The sequence below is a fragment of the Pagrus major genome, chromosome 6 (assembly GCF_040436345.1).
Source record: "Pagrus major chromosome 6, Pma_NU_1.0".
Lineage (NCBI taxonomy): Eukaryota > Metazoa > Chordata > Actinopteri > Spariformes > Sparidae > Pagrus > Pagrus major.
Window position 1 is genome coordinate 9,452,209 of NC_133220.1, and position 25,539 is coordinate 9,477,747.

At 40.9% G+C, this 25,539-nt stretch overlaps 1 protein-coding gene across 3 annotated transcripts; it reads left to right on the plus strand.

Moving 5' to 3' along the window:
* Positions 1-105: 105 nt before the first annotated feature.
* Positions 106-24,893, plus strand: ece1 (endothelin converting enzyme 1). 3 transcript variants are annotated; one of them, XM_073467526.1, is made up of 20 exons: positions 106-132; positions 662-883; positions 8,003-8,089; positions 10,364-10,502; positions 13,444-13,656; positions 13,798-13,922; positions 14,043-14,189; positions 14,715-14,780; positions 15,101-15,289; positions 15,510-15,652; positions 15,787-15,901; positions 19,917-20,027; positions 20,124-20,222; positions 20,384-20,461; positions 20,561-20,664; positions 20,992-21,102; positions 21,812-21,879; positions 22,027-22,217; positions 22,808-22,903; positions 23,827-24,893. In XM_073467526.1, exons 3-20 carry the CDS (start codon positions 8,003-8,005, stop codon positions 24,001-24,003), a joined length of 2,259 nt encoding a protein of 752 aa, XP_073323627.1. In that variant the 5' UTR covers positions 106-132; positions 662-883; the 3' UTR covers positions 24,004-24,893. The 3 variants fall into 3 exon arrangements, with proteins under 3 accessions (XP_073323627.1, XP_073323628.1, XP_073323626.1); XM_073467527.1 differs by lacking the exon at positions 106-132 and adding an exon at positions 141-367; XM_073467525.1 differs by lacking the exons at positions 106-132; positions 662-883 and having other exon boundaries at positions 7,875-8,089.
* The last annotated feature ends 646 nt before the right edge of the window (positions 24,894-25,539 follow it).

The following is a 25,539-nucleotide window of genomic DNA, read 5'->3' on the forward strand; positions in this document are numbered from 1 at the left end:
CCGTTATTAACCGTCGGTAGCTGCCACATAAATGTAGATAACCTTATCACACTAGGACAGGCACCTAGCAGAAAGATTAAACTTAGCGAGCTGGGTCGTTAGGGCACTGGGCAACATCATGAAGTCTTGGAGGTTCGTAACATTAGACAGGGTGTAAAATATTGATGTTATTAACCGTTGGTAGCTGCCACAAAAATGTAGATAACTTTATCGCTGAAGCAGTTAAAAAATCAATATAACTGAGATATTTGCCAAAGTACCAGTACCCCCATTAGCATTAGTATATGACCGCATTTGACACACTTGAGGCACCTAGCAGGTCCTTTCTATTATTTATTCATATTTCAGTATTCACTGTTCTCTCAGGGTGAGTTGTATGTGTGGTTTTATAAATGCAAGATGAAACTTAGCTAGCTACCTGTTAGCCAAACTCATTTATTGTACACATATTCAAATACAAAGATACTTTAGCATTTAGCTAACTGTTAGCTGGATAGGCGGTTGGGTCAGTGGTGTACCTCATTAATTCTTACATTAACTTAAATTGAACATACTGGAACAGATGTAAATGTAAAATGTAAATGTAAACTTAAGGGTTAAGTTACAGCTCGACTGTCATCACACTGCATCTTCATTTAAACTGTTGTTATCTTATTTTTAGAAACTTTTTTTTTTTTTTTTTAGAGAGAGAGTGCGAGATGATTTCCGGGGTAGCGCTGTAGCGGCGAAAGCTCCAGTGGGATGTGAACTATCTTGACAGCTGACTCGCAGCCTCTTTGGTCGCTGGAGCTGAGGCTCACTTCAACTGTCCCCGGGCAGAGAGCAGAGCACACCGGAGTCACGGGCAGCAGCAGCGGCGGCGGTGCACCATCTGACAGCAGAGGTAAGATCACGTCCTCTGGTCGTGAACTATACCATGTGTTTACAAACGTTCAGTAATTAGCGAGGTTAATTATCTGTGTGAGGATTGACAGCGTCACGTGTGCTTGATTGATTACTGCAGGCGTGTTGTTGACATGCAACTAAGTGTTTTCTGAGTTAACTAGTGTAATCCTGTGGTTGTGTTTCTTACTACAGACTGTGTGCATCTTCTCTCAAATATTCTTACAGGGACTTCAGGTGTTGCTGCTTTACTTTAAGTTCACTTTTTATCAGGCTATCTCTGACTTTTTTTTTTTTTTTTTTTTTAAATGTATAAATCTTGTTGCACTAACTTTCACTGTTACTCAGAGGAAAACTTTGACAAGCTGAAAGTTTCCCAATCTGAACTTCACATGTACTCAGACTACTTTCAGCCAGTCATATAGTCAACCTTCAATTTTTCCCCTCTAGCCTACATCTTAAAATGTCAGTCATTTTAACCTTTACACTGAATAAACCCACCAAAACCACATTGCATCAGATTAATATTTTCTCAAACTGTCTAAATGTTATCTCGAATATGTCTAGAAGTCATTGCTCTTATTGGGACTTGGAGGGGAGATTGTAAACAACCACATGCCAGTGATCATCAATCAGAAATACTTGTAAGCAAACGCTAACTTTGAACAGTAACCAAACCAACTCAGAGGATCGGCGGCAGATGTGAAATATCATCTGCTGGTTTGTGTGTTTTCCTAAAGTAAGCTGTCATCCTTGGCAACACAAGCCCATCCCGAAACACATGAAAAGGGATCATCTTGTTAATCAGTTGAAAAAGTGAGCAAAACACATGTTGCGAAATTAAAGCAAATGAAGTAGAAAACAGCTTTTAGGTGCTTTAGCTCGCAGTATTAGAGCCAATTTATTGCCAAACTGTGGATTGCATCACTTTAAAGTCAGCTGGGGCAAGACACGAAGTCTCTTGTGAACAATGCAGACATTTCACATCTTGTTAATCTGTCATTGCTTTTTCCTTTTAAACCGAGGATTGGTTTATTTCTGCTTTATTGTGTGTTGTTTTAAATCATGAAGCAGTTAAAATGCCACAAACCAGTGCTACAGATTCAAAACAATAAATAACTTGGTTTAATATTATGAGAGCACTCGCTTCAGGGAACTGTTTTCGATCGCTTATTGTACGAGCTGATGCCCGAGTGATTGATTGTGTTAATAACCTCACACGGTTCTGGATGAGTTGCGCTCAGCGAGCTCTGTGTACTCTGCAGTTATTCATTACCTAGGTGTGATCATTAATGTGCTGCCGGGCTGCAACAACAGCAGGAACAGGTAATCTCCTGTTATCTGTCTGTGCCTCGGCTGAATCTTATTGTAAGCAAGCTTCCATGTGCCACTCCTTTTAATCCTGACCTTACGCTGAAAAAAATCCAACTAGGAGGAGCTCTGAAATATATCATCATATACCAACATTTGACTGACAAGAATTTGACTGCTTGCAGTAGATAAAGTGCACGGCATAGACACTAGACCTGACTGTGTGATATTTGATCATTCCTCGTACGTCAGAGTACCTGAAACGTGCACAGAAGAATGACTCCGAGCACTCTAGCAACCAGGAATCTGAAGAATTTCAGAGCTGCAGCCTGCATGTGAGGAAATATGCAAGCTCTTTACTTTTATTTGCATGTCTAAAAATAAACCAATAGTGTTATGATTACAGTAAATGTCCCTCTCGGCTTAGTTTAACAATCCTACTCCAGAGCGGGGGAAAGCCGATTGCCTGGGAAAGTAGCTTTCTTTTTCTTTTTTTTTGTTAACGCTTCATTATCAGGGTGTTTTCTCTAAAGGAAACATCTCTGTGCCATGGAAAGAAAGACATTTCCAGAGCTGTCCCTACGTCAGAGGTCAGGAGCTAAAGCCTGAGACAACTTTGTCTTATCTGTGGCCTTCAGGCAGAAAAACACAGGGGGAATCAACACGAAAGATAAAGTGTTACAGCAGAGGTGGCTAGCGGCTTTATTTATGAACGTCCAAGTGTTGAGTCATCATCCCGGTTTGTTTGTTTGCTGCATTTGATATGTGAACATACAGTCAACGGGCACATACTGTACGTGGCGCAGGGTCAGGACCTCACATTCAAGTCAAGGGGGAGAACAGCGCATGTGCAATGTGTGCTGCCAGTTTACCTTCATGTGAGGTAACGATGAATCGTGTAGTCGTGTTTTCATTAGGCTTTGTGGTATTTCAGGAATGTTTTCCCAGCCTCAGTGAGCTCCTTTGGGATTCACAGAAAGGGTTAACTGATTGCTTTTCGCCTAAAGAGGAAGTTCTGTTTTTTTCTGTGGTACCTGCTTAATCTCTGTACGACAGCGAGTTTACAAGGATGCTATCAGCAAGAAGCAGAACTGAAAAGCAGAAGTTGTATTTTTAAGAGAATCATGACTCCAATCACGGAGGTCAAGTCACTTATCACACAGAATACGAGGATTAGATTGTCACTTAGCTTGTTTTGTGGATGGTAGTCTTTAATTACTGTTCCTCTGTGGTCTGAAACCACATCTAGGCCTCGCATCTGACTGGGCTAACCACGGTGGTTGGCCGAGCCGCCTTTCTTCAGATTCAAAACGTGTTTACTGCCAACTTACGTCAAACACGCCTGTAAATCACCTGCAGTCTCCTTCCTTTCTTGTCGGCTTCTCTCTTTTTTTTTGTCTTTTTCTTCTATAAATTGTCATCCTGTTGTCGTTTTTTTCTCTTCAGAAACAAACTGTCGCACACAAGTCACCCTCAAGCGAACGCAGCACCCAAACACAAACAGGCTCCAGTTATTCTTGGAGGAATGCCCCCCCCCCTCCCCGTGCTACAAATAATTGTCTGGTTTGCAGGATCAGTGACGAATTACTGACGCATGTTTGTGGTTTTACGGCCTCACTCGAGGGGCCGTGGCCTCGCGTCACTTCCAAGAAATCATGGGATTCTGACCCCTCTTACTGTCAGCTTTTCTTTGGGAGGACTTCTTCATGCCCTGTGGGACACAATGGCAAATTATCTACAAATTGTCCAGAGCTGGCCTTGACCACAAACTGTTATTATTGAGCATCATATTGTGTGTTCTCATGGCTCCCAGTTGCCACTTAGCGTGACTCCAGATATCAGCAGGAGCTCCTCAGTAGGTTATTCAACACCGCTCTCACTCTCCCGCAGGTTATGGCAGGCTGATGACCTCAGATTTAAAATATTTATATTTGTTTGATTCCTAGTTTCAGGATTATGTGGAGCAGGATACAGATGTGGAAATCTTGGCTCGCTGCATCAGGCGCAAAACGTCATATTAGTCACCAAATATCTTAAACAGGAAAGGGAAGGCAGCGTCGTCACCGAGCAGCGATCGGCTCGTGTGTGTGTGTGTTGGGGGGGTGTTAATCTATGTGGCAATCACATCTGCGCAGATCTCAATGCCAGGAAAGTGTTGGAAAAACGACGATTGTGCCCTGAGGAATTTATGTGTGCGACAACAACACAGCCTGTGCCAGATCGTTTACACCGCGACACTATTCGTTGCGCTGCAGTGTGATCCAAAACAGGCCACATGCTATTTTTCTGTGAGATAAAATCCAGTTTAAGTAAAGTCAGTAAGCATCCCTTGTTTAGTTAAAGGGAACTGCTGTAATCCTTTCACGCACTCTAGGTTAATTATTGATCGAGATCAAATGCTGCGTTTTTTGTTTGCTCAGACAGAAAAAGTCAAACGTCAATACCCCCCATTAGGCCCTTTTTGCTTTGAGCTATAGGCCATTTGAAGCCATTTATGTAATTGAAAAACGGACTCCCAACCCACCTCCATCTTCTGTCCCAACAGTCCCTCTATAAGCCGATAATGTGACTTGGGTGGCCGGGTGCTGAGCTTTAACAGAGTTTAAAAACACACCGGCACGGGAATTGTCTGGTATGATTTTATTTCTCTTTTTAAAGATGATTATTTTTTGCATTTCTGCTTGATTAAATAGCGTCAGCTGAAAAGAGACAGAAAAGGCAGGGGAGAGAGAGAGGATGACATGCAGCAAAGGGCCCTACCCTTCCCTTACCGGTGCACCCCGTATGATTTTATGTCTTGTTGTTTTGGAGATAGGATGAGGCTAACAGCAGTTCCCTCCTCCTTGCAGTGGATTTGCGGCATCTTGTCTGATAGAAAACAAGATTTAACAGGAATCTGCTCTCGGTTTTGCCTGGAATTCTCTGGAATGCTTGTGGTGGGAACATGTTTTTTTTTTCTGCGGCATGTTTACGTGAAACAAGTGGGGGAAAAAATAAGCAGGGATCTGCGACAGTATTCCCCTTTGGTTATGTTTACCAGAAAATCTAATCTGTCCTTATTGCATAAACATTTATCTTCAGTCACTGGTTTGTCTTGTGCTGCTGGATGTTAAAATGGGAGGTTGCAAGCCAGAGCATGAAGCTGAAGTCCAGAGGGAGAGAGACTGTGACTGTGTGTTCATTGTATTTCAGAAAAGGCAAAATCATAGCAGGATTTTTTTCTTCACAGGGTAGTTAGTCCTGCACCGTATTACGTTGTGTTGAGCAATCAGACTGGAGTGAGCTGTGTCTCTGTCAGGCTGGCAGACAGCCTAAGTTAATCATTGCCCTTTTCACCGTGCTGGCACTGTAGAGAGGAGGAATCAGATGTAAACATTCTCCTGTAGTGCCTCGTGTTTCAACCACGGCCTTTGTTTACTCGTGTTTTTTTGTCACATTTTATTTGTTTTAGCCAAAAACAGTAATTTGTTTGACCATATACATCATAGGCATGTCATTTACAGTTGAAGGCCGCCTTATAGAATAGAAAAAAACAGGAATTTTATATTCAAGGGGAATTTATTTCCTGTATGATCAGCTGATCAAAATAAATGTCTATTTACCTGTGCTTACACTCATTACTTATGTGAACAAACCTTCAAAAGCATCAGAAAACATTAATAACTTAGATAAGGTTGTTGTCCATTTATTAAAAGATCGAGTAGGGGTCGACTCATATGGCTTTTTCAGGGTTTATACCGATTATTAGAGATCAAGGAGATGATTGGGAGTGATATGCATTCACAGTAAAAATGAAACTTCTTTTTGGTCCCTTAATATAGTTCAAACACTTGTGACAAAGAAATTAACTGTAGGCAGAACCTTTTACTGTTTAAGAATACTTCTGTTGTCAAAAAATAGTGCAGGAACTTTTCTTTATTGTCATAACAATAATAATAATAATTATTATTACAAATATGTCTAACGTTACTTGGGGCATTTGCAGTTCAACATTACGCATTTTTCTTACTGCAAGGCATGTCTACATGAACAAAGCTTGTATTTACAAATGATGAATTTACTATTATCTTTATATTTAGGTGATAGGTAGGAGTATAAACAACATAATTAGTAAAGTCTTTATGAACCAAACTCTGACCAGAAAAGCCTTTTCTTGCTTAACGTTATCAAAACATGTCATGTTTTGCAATATTTCATTTTTTTAGTGTTTAATGGTCACAAACAGTCAAGAGATGACCAATGCCTCTGCTGTTGGTTGCAGGGCGAGCTCTCGACGTACCGCAAGTTAATCCGATGTGGAAAAAAAACCTGGTGTGCTGCTGTGAATGTAGCCTTAATGTGCTCAGTCATAAGGTTAATGTTATACAGCAAAGTGAACTTATGATCAGTAAGAGTGACATGACGGTTGTTGACGGCCTGCACTAACGTTAAGCTTACAACATAACGAACAGATAAGCATGACCGACACAACGACGCACGTCATGACTCACGGACAAGTGGGTTGAATTGAAACGGGGAAACTTATGGAGTCCTTGTTAATTTCACAAACTAGTTATAAACCTACCGTGGAGGCAAACTCTGCTCTGCTCTGCTCAGCTCCGGTCCCGACCTCAGGAGGTCAGTGTGACTGAGAGACTCTTACTGAGTAAGAATGGAGTTGGAGTAGGCTCTACGGGATAAATAAGGCAAGGACATCATTTCTACGTAAAACCAAGTCATATTTCCTGCTTTTTATTAGGAAAAATAATTTATTGAATTGTATATCTGACTTTTAAACTTGTTTGTTAGATATTTTATATCTAGATTTTGTCCTTTGTCCGGGGTGGATGTCGTGTTTAGTAGGACTTACTGGCTGTTTTTATGTACAGTATATTAGCAGGTTAGTTGTAACATGTGGAGGTGACTCACATTTTTGTTTCCTTTCTTTTGAAGCTTATCACCCACGTTTTAATACCGTAATGAGGAGTAAAGTATTCAAAATGCAGTGTTTGTATCGTGCAGTAAAGGCCTGCGGGTGAGGGGTTAAACTGGAGAGGAAGTGGCTGTCATGCCTATCAGGTAACAGGTTGCCACGGGCAGCAACTACAAGCATGTAGTGGGAGGAGGTTATTTTATCCAGGCACCTCCCCCGAGCGCATCACGCCCTATAGAAAAGACACTGGGTGTGATCTACGACTGGGGGGGTTCCCTCCCTAAATCTAAGTGAAACCACATTGGAGAATGCGCTCACACACACCACACACACACACAATTGTACAATCACTTCCACACACCCAGTCTCAGTCATGTAAGTTGCTGCAGTCAGTGCTCCTTCCTGTTTTTCACTGGTTCCGTCTTCTCTCGTGCCATGTTTGCATAGACTGAAGGAGGAAGTCCAGAGGAGAAAAAAGTTTGCCCAGGAAGAGCCACAGTACTGTTAGAGAGGAAGAGAGGGACCCAGAAGGAGAGCTTCCAAGGACTTTTTGTGAGGAGGTTTTTGTTGTTGGTGGCACTGGTGACGTTTGCCCCTCTGGGGGATCTGCCAGGCACTATGGGGACTGTGAGAGGTGTTGTTGGGGAGCAGAGAAGTGCTTTTGAAAGGAGTGCTCTGAAAGTTAACTCCGTGTTCGAGTGGGAGAGCTCCAACAAGACAAACTAGATACCTCCTGATGGATTTTAAAGGGAAACCCGACCCTGAAGCCTCAGAGACTGCTGACGAATAGACGTCACACACAAACACTCTCTCTCGCACACACGTGAGTGGGAGAGGAGACGGTGTAGAAGGAACATGGAAGCACTGAGAGAGTCTTTTCTGCATTTAACTTTTCAGATGTCAACGTATAAGAGAGCCACGCTGGATGAGGAGGACCTGGTGGATTCCACCGGTGACGACATCTACCCATCATCACCTATGCAGGTAAACATGCAACACCCTATACTAAAAATAAACTAATGCGTTACTGTCAGTAGGCTATTATTATACAGTTCATAGAAAACTGTGTTGGCCTTCTAGGGTGTCACACTATGTGGAAAATGAAACAGCTGTCGTGTAAAAATCAGATCTTTTCAGGAAAATGTTTTAAAAAATGTCTGTGACTGCAGAACATTCACTTATTTTGTGTCATCGTGGCTGCTGGTTTGAACTGGTTTAACTGGAGCATGTTGTCATAAATCCAGAAACATGAACCATTGTACGTCAGATATACACTTTGGTTAAATGCCTGTGCGTAACCGGAGGCATATGATCTGTTAACTAATGTATGTGATATGACATTAAAAGTCTCTTTTCTTTCTTGTTGAAACACGACATGTGTCTTTGTAGGCCAGAACTTCAAAAAGCCTCCATAATATGTTACAGAGGCCAACCTGCTAAACAGATGCTGCACTGTGAGGCTGGAAATATGGGATTAAACGTAATGACAGTCATATATTAGCTCTACTGCTAATACAGTAATTTCATCATGCTAACAGATGGATGAGAAAATTAACTCAGATGTTCTTCAGACGTTTGTACGGCAAAAAAAACTACATTGTTACTTTTAATGCTGTTATTTTTATCTGAACCATTTTGCACCGATGTTACTGAAGCATCTATTGTGCTTTTTGTTCATATAATTTTCTTTTATCGCCCATCTGTTATATGACTGTCTTTTGGATGAGCAGTTTATGGACCCTAAAATCAGCCTAATGCTGCAGCTCAGTTTTTGCAGAAGAAGATTAACACCAACTCTCGTTTCAGCAGAACTGTGTGTAAATTTTGTTAACAGCAGCGTTCTTTTTGTTTTTAAACCAAAACAATGTGTCTGAACAAAGTCCAAAATCTGTCACTGCTTAAACTCTGAGTTGTTTTACTCTTACGCCTTAATAGCCTTTGAGTAGGTAGTTAAGCTTTATTTATCCCAAAATTCCCACTGAGATCAAATTCTCTTTCACTAGAGAGACACACACACAAACTAAGTCTGTTAAACCTTAAATCCTTTCTAGCAAGTTCTTGAGGTTTTAGTTTGATATATTGGCTGACAAACTTGACAAACACTTATTTGTGTTAAACAGCATACTGCACACGTCTGAGTGGATATTTCTGTTCACATTTCATACGTATATGCAGAGTATAGTTTGTGAATTCAAGACTCTGACATAATTCTCATTTTTCTGTTTTTTTTTCTTTTTTAGGCGAATAAAATGTGGTTTTGAGAGATTGTGATAAACCGTAGATGGAAAGTGCACAGGCTTGGCAGTGGGATTCTTCTCTTAAACACACTCAGTTTAGGTCCAAACCAGCCCAACACGCTGAGCTCCTGGGATTAAGAAGCCTCTGTGGCTTTGGCATTTGATTTGGTCACATTAAGTTTGACTGTTGGACTTCGATCTGAGCTAATAGTAATAAATCGGATCCTTATATATGTATATAAATGTACACTTCAGGGGTAATTGACTTCCACGGGATATATGTGAGGTCCGAGATCTGGCCTTTATTTAGAGCGGCCGGAGCGCTAAATGTGCCCTGGGAAAGATTTGTGAGTGACCCTTGGAATCATTCCTGTAGGAAATAAATTCCCTTGGCAGCCTCACCTAAAGAAACATTCAGTAGAAAAAGTCCATGAGCACGGTATGCTGGTTTAAAATCCACTACATCAATCACTGATTACTCACCACAAAATATGGACTTCTCTTTAGCTCATAAATTCTTTTCTGAGAGGCTTTATAGTTTTTTTTTGGAACCAGAATATCTATAAACTAGGCGCTGTCTCTTGTCCTTGGTTGACTTCCTCATGGTCTACAGGTGAAACACAAAAGCAGCAGATATGGTTCAACTGCATTATTGTGTTTTTTCCCGATCTGGGCCAGAAGGAAAAAGTCCTTTATGAGTGAATGTTAAACTAGAGATGAGGAAACAATAGAAGAATGCTTAATCTTTTCTATGTAGGAGGGTCGAAAGCGCCGTAATAGAGGAGCCATTGTGTTTGGAAACCAAACCTGTCATCAAATCCCTGAGAAGCTGTTTGACTACAGACAACATTTTCCACACTGTATTAGTGCAACACAGTGACATTATTAAGAGTGTTTTCATGTGGTTTAAAGCTGATTTAAAGTGTGTTGTTATGTCTTTTAACTATTTTAAAACTCCCAAACAATATCAAAGTGAGTTAAATGAAGTGCTTTAAAGGTTTTATTGTGTCTGTGTGTGCAGGTGACTCTTCTGCACGGCCGCGGTCCGTCATGTTGGCCAGACAGGACACCGAGAGAGAGGAGGCTGCTGTTTTTGCTGTGTGTCGTGTCTGTGGGCCTGTTTGTGTGTCTCATCACAACCGGCGTCTTCTACAAACAGAGTGAGTTCAAAGTTCTAGTTAAACTCAGTGGTGACATAAGCTGAAAAGTAACACCCGCGGTCTCTGTGAAGTAGTCTAACCAGGAGACTTCAGGTTAAAACTGTTCTTATATCCTCTTTATTCTCAAGTTTTAAGTATATTGTCAAATCAAAAACAAAGCAACCTTTCCAAGAAGAGGAATAATTCAAATTAGAACACACACAAAGAGGAGATGGGGTGAGAATTGCTTTTTTGCCAAGAGATGGATGAGAAGTTTGATACCATCTTGTGATACCCTTCTCACGTCTGTCCATTGCAGTAAATCTGGAGTGAATACTGGCAACAGTAGCAAACAAACAGAGGTAACAAAAGCCACCTACCAGCACCTCTCAGGGTACATACAGACAAAATCAGGTGGGGCGGTGAAATGCTGCAGGCTTGTGCGTCAGTGTGGGAGTGTCAGTCCATGGTTGGCTGTGTTGTTATGCTATTAGCATGCTGGTGATCGTTTCTCACCATTGATGGATTAAAAAATGACAGTAAACAACCAGGATGTGAGGCAGATCATTACTGTGTGTTTTAAACTGGGAAACAAGACCAAACTGAGTGATCGCAAGTGAAACATCACGCTGCGCAGAGAAATGTCCGTTGTGTTCCCTTTGTAGCATTTAGCCATGCTAAATAACACGCCCTGCTACTGACCTGATCTGCCTCTGATCTGCCGTCACGCCTCGGCCACAGTAAGTTAAGCATGTCGGTCCTACATTGAACGTTGGCATCCACGGATGGTGTACAAAGCCAAACTGAGTGAATACATGACGCACTATGTTACAATCTACTGTGGTTTCAATCATTCATGCAGCAAGTCTGATTGCCAGTTGATGTGATTGGCCACAGCAATGTGACGCCAGGCAGCGTTTCTACGAAAGTTGCGTAGGTTTCAACTTTTTCGCCGCACCACCTGATTTGGTCTAAAAACCAACCTAAAGCTCACAAAAAACAAAGTGTAAAAACAATAATTTGCAATTTTATTGTGGTTATATTCGTGTATATTTCTTGGACAAAAAATAGGTGGATTATACGTTGTATTGGATTCAACTGCTTTCCTTGCTAAGGCAGCCCTACACTGTGGAGCCATACGGATATATTGGTTTGCTCATATTATGGGCTGATTTTGGCCTATCACAGATAAATTGGTATCAGCGTATAGGTGGCCTGATAAGAACATGAAAACTTGCACGTACAAATGCACAAATACCCTGCCTCCCTTTCATATCTTTGTCACAAGTATTTGATAACCACAAAGGCTGGTATCATTGCAAAGATGTGTATATCAGCTGATATATCAACATCGGGGTTTTTTACTTCTAGCTATCTTCTTCCTGTCAGTATCAGTATTGGTCGGGCTCTACTACTCTGCCTGTAATAAGCTGCCTTTGCAACAAGTACAAACCAGTTAGAGGCAGAGAGTAGGGTGGGTCTTAGCAGCAGATGCATAACGAGGCGTAAATTAAACATCTTTTGTTACCCTTTACATTCTTTATGCTGAACAATTATGACAAATATCAATTGTTTCATTATATCTTTTGAAAATAACTTGGAAACAAAAATTCTTCTCCACTCTTTAAGAATTAGTTTTTTAGCTAGTACCAATCCTCTCATCAAAGGTAATTGTGAAGGAGAGGGATTTTCTGTCGTGTCCAGGTCAAAAGCTGTTGCGTACAACCTTTCTAAGCTGAATGTGCATGAATCTCTTTATTTGTCCACCCAACTGTAAAACTACAGGGCGGTGGGATTTAATACGGTATATGTGGGTTATTTTTTTAAACCAAAGCCCCACCTTTAGCTAAGCTGCCTAAAAACAACTCCAAATCTCTCCCTTGAGCTTGTTCATTATGGAAAAAGGGCTTGTGGATTTACCATCACATCCAGGCGACGTCTCATCTGTGTCGGTTTCCTCAGAATTACCATGGGAAACTTAATGCCACATCCTCCTATTCAGAGCTGCGTGTCAGATCACACTTTGAAATAATAAAAGGAATAAGGATGAAATTCTCCAGAGGGCACTAACCTCATCACTGCTCGTAAATGTGGATCCGTCTCTGTTTGATACCTTATATGGATAGGTGGGGGAAAAGTCTTTACTGTAAGTCGTGCATTAGAGGTGACTTGTTCCCTGGATTTGAACTTGCACTTACACTTCTCTAAACACTTTCTTTGGCTTTTGAGAGCTCTTCCTGTTTAACAGCTTTTGTGTTTAGACTGTGAAAAAAAGTACCACAGAGCAGCCAAAAGTCACTGATCACTTCTGCTTAACGATTTCCTAGAGGTTGATGAAGGTTCTCAGTCGTCTAGGTCATGGTAATTCAAAGTGCTGTATCGTAGGCAGCTGGACATGTTTCAGTTTCTTGATGACGTTTCACTTCTCATCCCAGAGGCTTCTTCACTTCTAACTAGCTGGAGGGGAGTTGCAGGCTTTTAAACTCTGTGTGGGAGTGTCCTTACTTTGAGTTTTCCAGAGAACACAACACACAAAATAACAGTTCTCAGGAAAATGTAGGAGTAACACTGACATGTAAATACCAGCCACCCTGTTAACGGGAACATGGCCGACATAAAATCAACTAAACACACAGTCAATTCATTCATTAGTTTGCAAAAAATGTGCTTTTCCCCCCCAAAAGTCAACATCATCAACCACGTTTCAGTTATTTATAAAGGATTTCTACAAGAAGTATTCCCTCCAGGTTGTATATCTTGGCTGTTACTTTTTATAAAATAATAGTTTCCAGATGGTCTGAAGACCCACATGTATATTTGGATGTCCTCCTATGAAATATTTTCAGATTCCACGGTAATCCTCAAAAAAAAAAAAATGTATCAAGAGACAGTTTCCAGCAGTCGAATCTATGATCGATCTATGAACTAAACATGTTCTTTTTAAAAATCTGCTCTCCTGCAGCTCACCCGGGCTTGTGCCTAACAGAGCCATGCATTACTGTGGCCAGTGCGGTCATGGGAGCCCTGGACAGATCCGTAGACCCCTGCCATGACTTCTACAACTTTGCCTGCGGGGGCTGGGTGAAGAGCAACCCTCTCCCTGAGGGCAAGTCCCGCTGGGGACCTTTCAGCAACCTCTGGGAGCATAACATGCTCGTAATGAAGCATTTATTAGGTAAGAGTCCTCGTCTGAGTGCTTTTCAGTGTCCTCAGCTGCCTTTACCCCAGGCAAAGGTGTAACGTTTCCCTTTTTCTGGCTCATTTTCTGGTCTCCCTTTCCATTTACGTTTATTTATCTTATATCTTTGCTGGGCAGAAAACACAACGATGAAAGGTCTGAGTAAGGCTGAGGAAAAGGCCCAGCGATATTATCAGGCCTGCATGAATGAGGCCAAGATTGAGGAATTAGGAGCTAAGCCACTACAAGAGCTAATCAGCCAGGTATGCTTCTTTCCCAAAGCGATCAAACATCAAACCCTTTCATCATTTTAATCATTAAAAGAAGCAATTTCCTTTCATCCAGCTGTCTCTGAGTGTCTGCCTCAACTCTGTCTGTTTCAGATAGGAGGATGGGCCCTGACCGGATCCTGGGACAAGGACAACTTCCAGGAAGTTTTGCGTATGGTGTCAGCCAACTACCGAACCTCGCCTTTCTTCACCGTGTTTGTCAGCACTGACTCCAAAAACTCCAACAGTAACATCATCCAGGTGAGAGGTCATGGTAGATTAGTTTGAACAATTAAGTGTATTAAGTGTAACACCATTTTACCTCGCAGAACACGCGAGTTGCAGGTCTACTGCTGTCTCGATCAGTTAGTGTGTTTTTGTAATTGTATGACTTCGGTCTTTAGTTCAGATCTGAACTAATGTGTTGAAGTACCTCATACTGCCCCAAAACTCCAAACTAACCCTTTAAATACATCAACACATACACAGAGTTCCCTCCAACACAAGCAGCGTTCACAGACTTCCCTAAGGGGCCAGATTTTTATCTCTGCCGATATTATGGGGACAATCCACTCATTATCACAGTGGTCGTGGTTTCACACTGACAGTTTGACATCCATTCCTTTTGTAGGGTGTCATGAGACCATAACAAACGGTACTGATAATATCTTTGGCAAGCTTTTGCTTTAAGCCTCCGTGCTGGAGGCACAGGAATGAAAATAAAAGGCTGTGTGTGAGTTGAAATGGAGGGTGAAGTGGAAGTCATAAGGTTTCTCTTAACTCTAGGTGGATCAGTCCAGCCTGGGACTACCTTCACGGGATTACTACCTCAACAAAACAGCAAATGAAAAGGTACAGTGGATGGATCATTTGCAGCATTACACTGTAAAAGCGAAAGATATTAAAGCTCAAGTCAGGTCACCTAATCAAATTCTGGCATTTTCTGTAATGAGACCAAAAAAAACCAAAGGCTGATTGCAGATTTCTGTAAATAAAGTTAATAAATAATGAAAGATAAATATTTCAGCTTCAGGGGAAATACTTTCCATAGTAGCTTGTATTTGCTCAGTTTGGGATTACTCTCCTAATTGAATTATAAACACACCTCTTACTTTCCCAACCGCTCCCTCCTCCATCTCCACCTCACTGTGCTGCCTTCTTGGACTTTGCAGTATCTGACAGCATACCTCAACTTCCTGGTGGAGTTAGGGGTTCTCCTGGGCGGCTCCGAGGAGACGTCTCGGTCGCTGATGGGGGAGATTGTGGACTTTGAAACCACCCTGGCCAACATCACTGTCCCTCAGGAGGAGAGGAGAGATGAGGAGCTCATCTACCATAAGATGGAGGCCAAGGATCTGGCAGTAAGTGTCTCCTGTTTGTCTTCCTTGTTTGCAATGACAGTATACAGCACTTAAGATGCTCATTTTGCACAAATCATGAGCACTCCTACGACTTACCAAAAGAAAAGAAACGCTGTGCTGTGTGAAAATGGAAATATAAATCTAAATCTTCAGGCTGAGTTTTCTCAACAACACAGTCAGTGTTTGTTCATGTGCGTGTGTTTCGTCTGCGTCTCTGCAGGGTCTGGTTCCTGCAGTGGACTGGATGCCATACCTCACAGAAGTGTTTGCTCCTGTCCCGCTCAACGAGTCAGAGCCGGTGGTTGTTTATGCCAAAGAATACCTCCAGAAAGTTTCTGACCTCATAACTAAAACAAATAAAAGGTCAGATACACTTAATAGATTTTCCATTTCATGTCAAAAACAGGTTATACTGTTCCCTCTAGAAGAACGATGATAGAAAGGAGGAAGGGAACTTTAAAAGTATTTACGCTGTTCTCCTGACATCTCCTTCTCAGTCTGCTCAACAACTATATGATAATGAAGGTGGTGAGGAAGATGGTGTCCATTTTAGACCAACGGTTTCAGGATGCTGAGCAGCGCTTCCTGGAGGTCATGTACGGAACCAAGAAGGTAAGAGATAATTTTTACAGCCACTTTAATCCGACATGACACAGATTTATCTTAAAACAAGGGTTGAATAAAGCAGATAAAAAGCGGGACAAACGGCAATGTCCTGTACATGTTTCATCTGCCGGCAGATTCTCATCCAAATAATGTATTTTTAACATGATTGTGAACTGAATATAAGAATATAAGCCACTGTTTGCCATTATCTTTCTGCTCTTTGCGTAAAAAAAACAGTTTAATGTTAATATGAATCAAGTAAATGTTTGAAAGTGCTATCAGTCTGAGTGTATGTGGGCTTTTTTAGAAGGCCCAGCATATACTGGCAGAGGAAATATCCCAAAGCCAAACAGCTGGGTTTGGAGAGCTTTTCACTTGACCTCTTGTTCTTGTGTGTGACAGTTGGCAGAGGATTCATTTGTACTGAATGCAGATAAATGGAAATTGGCACCAAGCAGAATGTTCCCATCATTATGACGAGACTTGACACGAACTGTAAATAATCACTTGGTGCTTAATGTCTTTCAACCCGATTTCCTCCACCTGGTTTCCTTAATTGGGATAAGAGATTAAATAGAGGAATTTGCTCAACACGACTACTTTTCTGCTGGTGAACCCTGATTATTATTTTTTGGTTTCCATGTGTACCAGGGTGCCCAACAAAATGTTTATGTTTGCATCAGTCCTTTACAAAGACTCACCACATGGCATTATCGCATGGGCAGCAGTATGGTAAGATGAGGGGAAACATTATAACACGTAGCTGTTCGTCCTTGTGTCTGAAAATAATTACGTTGCAACTAAAACTGAAACAAACCAGTTGAAATAAGTTTGTTTCCTCAACTGAGAAATAGGCTTTTTGTAAAATGCAGACAGACTATGATTTTACTCAACAGGTCTTGTCTTCAATATGTGCATAATGTAAAATGCTTCGACCGAAAAATGGAAATGGAAATGGAAAAACTCTAAACTGCATCATTACATACATAACAGTCAGCAAAGATATATAAGATAGATATGTTTCATTAGGTAAAGGAAAAATCTCAGTAGCTTATTTTTCATGTACATGGAAACAGAGGCTGTTGGTTAATAAAGGCTTATAAAAAGAAAATTCCTGCGGTTAATAAAAAACTTTTATTCAATAAAAACTCTTTTGATGGTAGAGCCTTTGCCCACAGAGCTCCAATTATCCGGGATAACCTACCACTAACCATTCGACAGGCAAGCTCTGTTAACATTTTCAAATCCAGACTGAAAACACATCTGTTTTCTGTTCACCATGACCCTCCTGACTTCACCAGCTGGGCACTCAAATCACTGAATGTTCTCATTTTTAATCCTGTTAACGATACACTGTATGATCCTTGTTTTCAATTACCTAAAAACTTCTAAACATGTGTGCATTTTTTACATGTAATATTGTGTGACTTGTAAAGTATACAGAGGCTCTCTGGGTTATGTGCACTTGCACTGAAGTTGAAGTTGAGTATTTAATAGTGAGGCTAAAGGGTCAGTTCATTCAAATTATAAAAAATGATAGCTTTGGCTTTTTGTGCTCAGATTGGAATTTCATTTGTGACAGCCAAGACACTGAAAATGTACATTTGCTACATTTACTAGCCTTGTTGCTGTTTGACTGAGTTTCCAATTCTGCGTGCACCACAAACAAAAGCCACATTTTCACCCACCCAACTTTAAGTCCCAGGAACTACTTTTCAATTAACTTAAAGGTTCATTCAGTCTGTTGCTGTCTGCGTTTCCACCACGACATGCAGACCTGCGAGGATTAAGCAAATTAATTTGCTGACATATGAAAAAGCGATGTCTTTTTTTTACACATCATTGTTGCACGGACTGTACAACAGCAGTGATAAGTCCATCTGTTGTGTGCTTTCTTCTTTAACTTCATTTTAACCCTAAAAACCTACCCTAAAGTTCCTGTACTTCTGGAAAATACTCCCCCCTAAGCAGGGACTTTATGGGGGGTAAAATAATGTCCCCCAAACTTAATTTAAACCCTGGTTCCTGTGGTGGAGAGTTCCTCCAAATGTTATTAGTCTCTGGGTTGTTAGCAAAAATCTTAGAGACAGTTATCTTAAATCCACCGTCGATCAGATCAGAATGATCTGCAATGCGCTACACTATAGATAAATGAGATAAGTGTTTTTTGTAAATTGGGTGAACTGAGCCTTTGATTAGACTCATAGGTGAAGATATTCAGACGTGTATATAAAATTGACTAGGCTGCAAGTTTTACTTCCTTCTCAGTGAGTTACTGACTGTGAAGACTCCGTTGACCCCCAGACCTTATCTGAGCGAGATCCTGTTCCCTCGGTCTTGTTTTCCACTGGGGTCAAGCTGTAATAACAAACACAAAACTCCCAATGTGTGTATCTGTTTTATGTGAGAGTGCAGCTGTCTCTTTTTCCATCTGTGCCTATGTGCGCGGTTTACAACTTGCTCAGAACGCTCCTCATTTCCTCCCTCCGACCTTGTTTCCTCTTTATCTTAGAATACATGCAGCTCCATTTGTCGTTGTCCTTCCTTTCACCTGAAAATAACTTTGTCAGCCAGGGGCTTTTTACCATCAGTCAGTGATTATACTCTGGGGTTAGTGAGTTTTAGCGTGAGATTTTGATTTTAAAGAATGTAAAATTATTGTTTCAAGGTGGAGGGAAGACATAGTCATTGAAAAAGGATATGGCCATGTCTGTATTGTGTGTATGTATCTCTTTCATGAATATGAGTTAAAAACAGAGTGCAACAAATTGCAAAACTTCCAGCATAGTTCTAGAAAGATAATTTGCAGTCATTAATCAACAATGCACAACTAAGATATGTTTCAAAGATTTTGTAGGTTTAAAACATTGATTTTAAACAAATTTAGAAAATAGCAAAATATAACCAAAACGTATATAATATATAACTTTTACTAAATATAACAAATCAAAGGCTAATGTAGTGTTGAGCTAGTCGAAGACTAGTTCAACACTAAGTGAAACTGACCTTTCTTTCTTGCTTGCTCGCTGTCATTCTTCAGTTTTGACTGTAAATACCAAGAGAATCTGCATGTGTCCTAATGTCACCATTTTGTCTTAACAAAAACCCCCACGACTCTGTCCTTTGGAGAGAACACGATGTCTCAGTCCACAGAGAGATAACGGCTCAAAAACACTGAACTCACAAGAAAGGTCACGAGAAGATCACAACTGTTTCGTCTCATTTTCTGCTCGTGTTGATTTTCCTTGTCATATGAATCCTCTACACACCGCCGCTCCTTTTTAATCAGTGGCAGTTAAGAGTTTATGTTCTATATCCCAAAAGTCTGTGACAGTCCGACTATGACGCTGATATAGTTTGTGTTGATTTCTTTTTTTAACCTTTTTTATCCTTTTTCACCAAGGAAAACATTAAAAACAACATGTCCATATCCACTCCAAAATATATCAACACACCACGAACAAAATAGAAAGAAATAATACAAATAAAGCAATGTCCACTCAAAGGTACAATAACATATGTAAAAATACAGGCAGGGTATTTGCTCTATAAAAAGATGGCAGTATCGATTTCTTAATGACTAATTTAAAGAAATGCAGGAATAAAACCAACAGAGAGTGTACGTCCCCACTTCACATATTGGAAACAATCCACTCATCAGTTTTATATACATGCTTATCCTCCTCCCAGCATGCATTGGGTGAAAAGCAGGAACAGATCAGCCAGGTCACCAAACTATCACATGGCTTTGCAAGAGAACTGGGCCTCTATTAGTACACGGTGTTATCTCTCGCTTTGACTGTTTCACTATCACTACAGTTCTGTCAACACCTACACATGCAGCCCACAGCTGAAAGTAACAAGTCCACCCACCAACTGCAGGGTTAGTCATGTTCAGTCTAGGAAACGTAGGAAGTGACTAATTGTATCAGACAAAACAGCAATGTTATTTAACATTGCAAGAGAATGTGTGGGTGCATTCTTTCTTAACGTGTCTGGATGTGTTGATTTGATGTTGCAGAGCTGCACTCCACGCTGGAAGCTGTGCGTCAGCGACACCGACAGCGCCCTGGGCTTCGCCCTCGGAGCCATGTTTGTCAAAGCCACCTTTGCTGAGGACAGCAAGGCCATTGTAAGAACTTCAAAGTCCTCCCCTCACAATAACTGCTCCTACTGTGTGAGATGATGTGCCTCTGACTTCCTTATGTCTGCTGACTCTGTGCTTCAGGCCGAGGATATGGTTGGAGAAATTAAATGGGCCTTTGAGGAAAGCCTGAAGTATGTGGGCTGGATGGACTCGGAGACGAAAAAAGCAGCAAAGGAAAAGGTGGGAGAAAGACTTATTGTATTTCTCTCTGCTGCTTTCGGGAGAAATTACCATCTGATATGAGTTCTGTTGAGCTGTTTTGTGTGCTAAGATACACAGCACTGCCACCTGGTGTGAAAATATGTCGTTTACAGTTTTTTTCTTTTTTATATTGGTCACAGGCAGATGCAATCTACAACATGGTGGGATATCCAGAGTTCATTATGAACTCGACAAAGCTCGACAAAGTTTTCAATGATGTAGGTAAATGTGGAGCTGTATTATACGTTCTAACCACTCAAACATCTCGTTTTGCCTCACTAAAACACTACATTTTTTCTATCACTTCCTCTGTTTAGTTTGAGGTGGTATCAGATCTTTACTTCCAAAACGTCATGCAGTACTACAACTTCTCAGCCAGAGTGACTGCGGACCAGCTGAGGAAAACTCCCAACAGAAACCAGTGAGTCGCTCCCTCATCCCCACCTCCCCGCTTTCCAGAGAGGAGGCTGCACGCTCCAGCAGGGACACATTCCCATTGTACTGACTCAGCAGAATACTGCTGCTGTCCACAAATGTTCCCAGGCAACCGACGTCTCTCCGCCAAACTGATCCTTGTCTCTAATTAGGCTACGAGAGGGAGGGGGCATATCAGATCAGTGTTCCAGTGCCTTTCAGACTGATCTGCAGTCAGCCGGGCACGGCAGAGCGGGGCAGAATCAATGTTTTTGATTTCGGTGTGACCTTGATGTCAGCCTCACTCAGTGGCTCTGTGCTCCTGTTTTTGCAGGTGGAGCATGACCCCGCCGACCGTGAATGCATATTACAACCCGACCAAGAATGAGATGGTGCTGCCGGCAGGAATTCTTCAGGCTCCGTTCTATAGTCGTTCATGGCCAAAGTAGGTCTTCTGTGTCAGGTTTACTAAATTACGTTGGATGGATTTTCTTTGGTTCATAAAGCCGTAAAAGCAGCATCAAATAAAAATATTCAACATTATCCACTGAAGACGTAATTTAGCTGCTGTTTTTAACTACTTCAGTCCTTGGTCTGATAATCGGACTGTACGGCCATTTTGTTTCACTTCATTAATGAATTTCATTGGGATATTATATATGGATTCGTTCAATCTGAAATGCTGAACAAATCTGAGATGTGGGCAGCTCTCAAGTCTCTCTCTCTCTCAACCACAAGTTTTTAACGGCAATAGTGGGACTGCCTTTTCTTTGTCACTGTATCTCTTTGTTGCTGTTTTTCATCGTTTTCTTTGTAATTGACTTGATGTCATTGCAAATGATGGTCACCCCTTAATGATCTCTCGAGTATAAATGAAGTTTGAATGAATAAACTAACTCACAGTGACAAGATTCCATGATTTCACTGAAGCCGGCCAAAAAATAGCATCGCACATAACCTCCCGTAAAACCACAAACTGTCACTTACACTTGGGTTTTTATACAAATTAAACAATCAAGATATAAATAGCTTTAGAGGTGCTGATAGGTGGATTTTATTGTTATTGCTGATCTAATTACGGCCATTGCTTTAACCAAATTCAGGACCATAAACACAAATCGTAAAAGTTGTTGCGTTTCTTTCATGTCTTTCAGAGCTCTTAACTTCGGTGGAATTGGAGTAGTCATGGGACACGAACTGACTCACGCTTTTGATGACCAAGGTGGGGAACAAGTTTTATTTTTGAAACATTTTCTATTTCAAAAGATAAAAATGAACCATCCTGAAAGTGTAAATCATTAAAAACAAAATGATTGAAAAAGCACAACTTGGCACAGAATGCAGTCATATTTCACACTTTTTATTAAAGGGAGGGAATACGACAAGGATGGAAACCTGCGTCCCTGGTGGAAGAACTCGTCTGTGGAGGCCTTTAAGAAGCAGACCCAGTGCATGGTGGAGCAGTATGGAAATTACAGCATCAACAAGGAGCCGCTGAATGGAAGACACACCCTGGGAGAGAACATCGCTGACAACGGTGGACTCAAGGCCGCCTACAAGGTCCGATGTCAGATAGGAAGCATAACAAACCTCATTTACCTTCTGTATGCTGCTAAACCATGAGGGGGAAACGGATTTCTGTCACTGATGAAAACAAGCAACCAAATGCCAAGAGAGCATTTAGATTATCACGGAAAGGTCAGACCTCTGCTGTTATGTTTCCGAGAGCAGCACTGACAGATTGTATGTTTACAAGGTCAGAAACCATCGCGCAGGTCTCACATTAATCCTCTGCATTAGTTTATTTGTCGAGTGGGTCACATCCATTCATCTGTATTGGAAAAAGCAGGTTGTGAGGTTTACGGCGAAGCCTGGAAATGCAACAGGTGGTTACGAGTGGCCTTGTCAGCCTCTGGTTACTTCTTCACATGCACACATTCTTTCCATGTAATGAAAGGTCATGAGCTATGAAGGAGATGAGCAAATCATATAGAAGTGTAAGCAGCCTGCATTATGTGATCCACGTTAAACAGAGTGAAACGACTCTGTCGAGGACCTGAAGGATCTTCTTTTCCCACTTGATGTATATCACTATATACTGATTCGTGAGTGTACGCATGTGTGTAATATGATCATTGGCTCCTTCGCAGGCTTACGTGAACTGGGTCAAAAAGAACGGCGAGGAGGCCACGCTGCCTGCGCTGGGAATGACCAACCATCAGCTGTTTTTTGTTGGATTTGCTCAGGTTTGTATCTCTCATGTTACTCATGTTCTTTCCTCTGTCATATACTACTACTACTACTATTATACTACTACTATACTACACATACTAATACTACTCCTGTTCTGAAACCTCCCCTCTTAACATGTTTTGAGACATATGAAAATTATCTGAATAACAATTGGTGTCTGATATCTTGTACACTTCTTCTTCATTGAAAGCCAGTGTGTGTGTACTGGAGGCTTCAAGTTTCTACATCACACTTGTGCAAGTTGTGATGTTACTAAATCCTGCTCGTACGTTCATGGGTTAAGTTCAGATTCAAGGTGGTCACAGAGGAACTTTCCATCTTCAGTAGATTGAACCTGAAAACAGCCCTTTAGTGTCAAACTCTGGACATAAATGATTTTCCACAGTGTAGCTTAAAGGTCACTGCAAGGACCAAGAAGAAAAAAAGACACAAACACATTTTTGATAAGAGGGGAACTCAAATGTAAATTTGTCCTACGCAGGATATTTTTTTTAATAAATTGCCTCAACTAGTAATGGCACTCAGTAGAGCTCATACCTCCACCAAGGCCCAACAGCCCCCTTTAATTCAGTCAAGCCTTATCCAATATCAAATAAAGCATATTTAAATCCTCTAGGTCCAGATTTTTATATGGATCCAAATCAAATTGTACCCACTCATAGATACCAGCCACCTAAACAGGCCTGATGTGAAAAGAGAAAAGTTAATGCAGTCTATTTTGGGCTGAAACCCATTTTTCCGTGGAAAACCAGCAAACGAACTGACACGGGTGAAAACATAACCTTCTTGGCTGAGGTAAAAAAAACAAAAAACGTTAAGAGCTTTAATGACAAGAAATGAATAAAAAAAAAATAAAAGCAACTAATTTTGAAAGACCATGTGGAAAAAGTAACCTGATTGTTTATTATTGTTGCAGGTATGGTGCTCTGTCAGGACACCGGAAAGCTCACACGAGGGTGTAATCACAGACCCTCACAGCCCATCAAGATTTAGAGTCATCGGCACCATCTCCAATTCGCAGGAATTCTCGGAGCACTTTGGCTGCAAAGCAGATGCTCCCATGAACCCGAAACACAAGTGTGAGCTTTGGTGATGCCTCATTGCTCAGTGCTGTTTATCAGCAGGGAGTGAAATGGACGTTCGGGGAAATGGCTCGAGATACTGACAAAGTCTCTCCGGACAGGGAACGCGAGAACCACTGAAACTTTCACTGCCTTGCCACTTAATGCTTATCAGGACAAAATGGGCTGCTGTGTTTGGAGGATTGCTATCTGGAGTGCTTCTCCACAGGGACTGCAAACAGCTTTCCCCAACTTCTGAACTTAAATGTAGCTATAAATGCGCTTTTTGAACACTGGAAACCTGACAAATGGTTACAAAACACGGGGGGGAACCACTCTCACATTTTGTAAGCTGCTTGTTTGTCACAAAGTGATGAATAAGCACTGTGACGTTTCTTTTACTCTTCACTGTGCTCAGATCTGCTCCAGTTTACTTAAGCTGTATTTTAATTTATGGTCACACATGATAAATGTCAGTTAACCAGGGACCTGCGAGATCTTTAACCTGATGGAGAAATTGTGTCATATAAACCATTTTAAGGCCGTTTATTAAAAAGTATTACACATGTTTTAATGCTACAGCAGCAGTTTTTAACCATTGCAATGTTTCAGAAACAATTTATTTACAATCAGGTCAAACTGTCACATTTTATTGTGTTTAATAATCTCATTTTCAGACCAGGTGTCAAGATAACACTGTCCCATTGCTGGCATTTCATTTCTGTAATGGAAGACCAACACAAATCAGTAAACAGAATGAAGGAATGAAGAAGTTCACAGCAATAAAATAAAGCTTCATCTATTTTTTTTTTTTTCATTCAGAACTTGGTCATATAGGCTTAAGCCATGATGTGCCATACCTGTTTTTATAATAAGAGTTTGTCACAAATTATTTTGTATAGTAAAAACAATCTTAAAACAGGTTTGTGTCATGTCCACAATTTGTCTACAGTCAAACACATACAATGCAAACACACTCTCGGTTAACATGACTTAAAGCTACTTCAAGGGACTTTTATTTTTACAGGGACGTGGGAAGCAAGTCAGATGAAGGTGCTGAGGGGTCAGGCTATATTATGACCGTAAATGGTGCACTGGTGTTATGTTATTTTCTATTAATTTTAAGGGCCAGGATAACATGCATCTAATTATTATTATTAACAATAATTTTAAACAATTTGAGAGTGATTTGCACTACAGCAGATGGCAAACTTGCACATATCACAGGCACCAACCACAGTCAACAACAGCAAAGAGATGAAGACGTGTGGAGAAATTCCCCAGACTCCCTTTAAAAATCACTAAATTCTGCGAGTTGCTGAATTTGGAGGAGCTTTATAAACTTTGTGTAACGCTGTCACTGACAAATTCTTAATTAATTGGGCCTGCTTGTTAATTCTGCATATGTTATAGCCTCGTTTTTACTTTTCCTGCATCCATGTGTTCATGGATATGCGACAAAAGTCAAATGAAATGCAAAAAAAAAAAAAAAATCACAAAAACAGATGTCACAGAATAAAACAATCAAATAATAAAAAAGTGTGGTCGATGCGAGGCAGCCAGGTGAA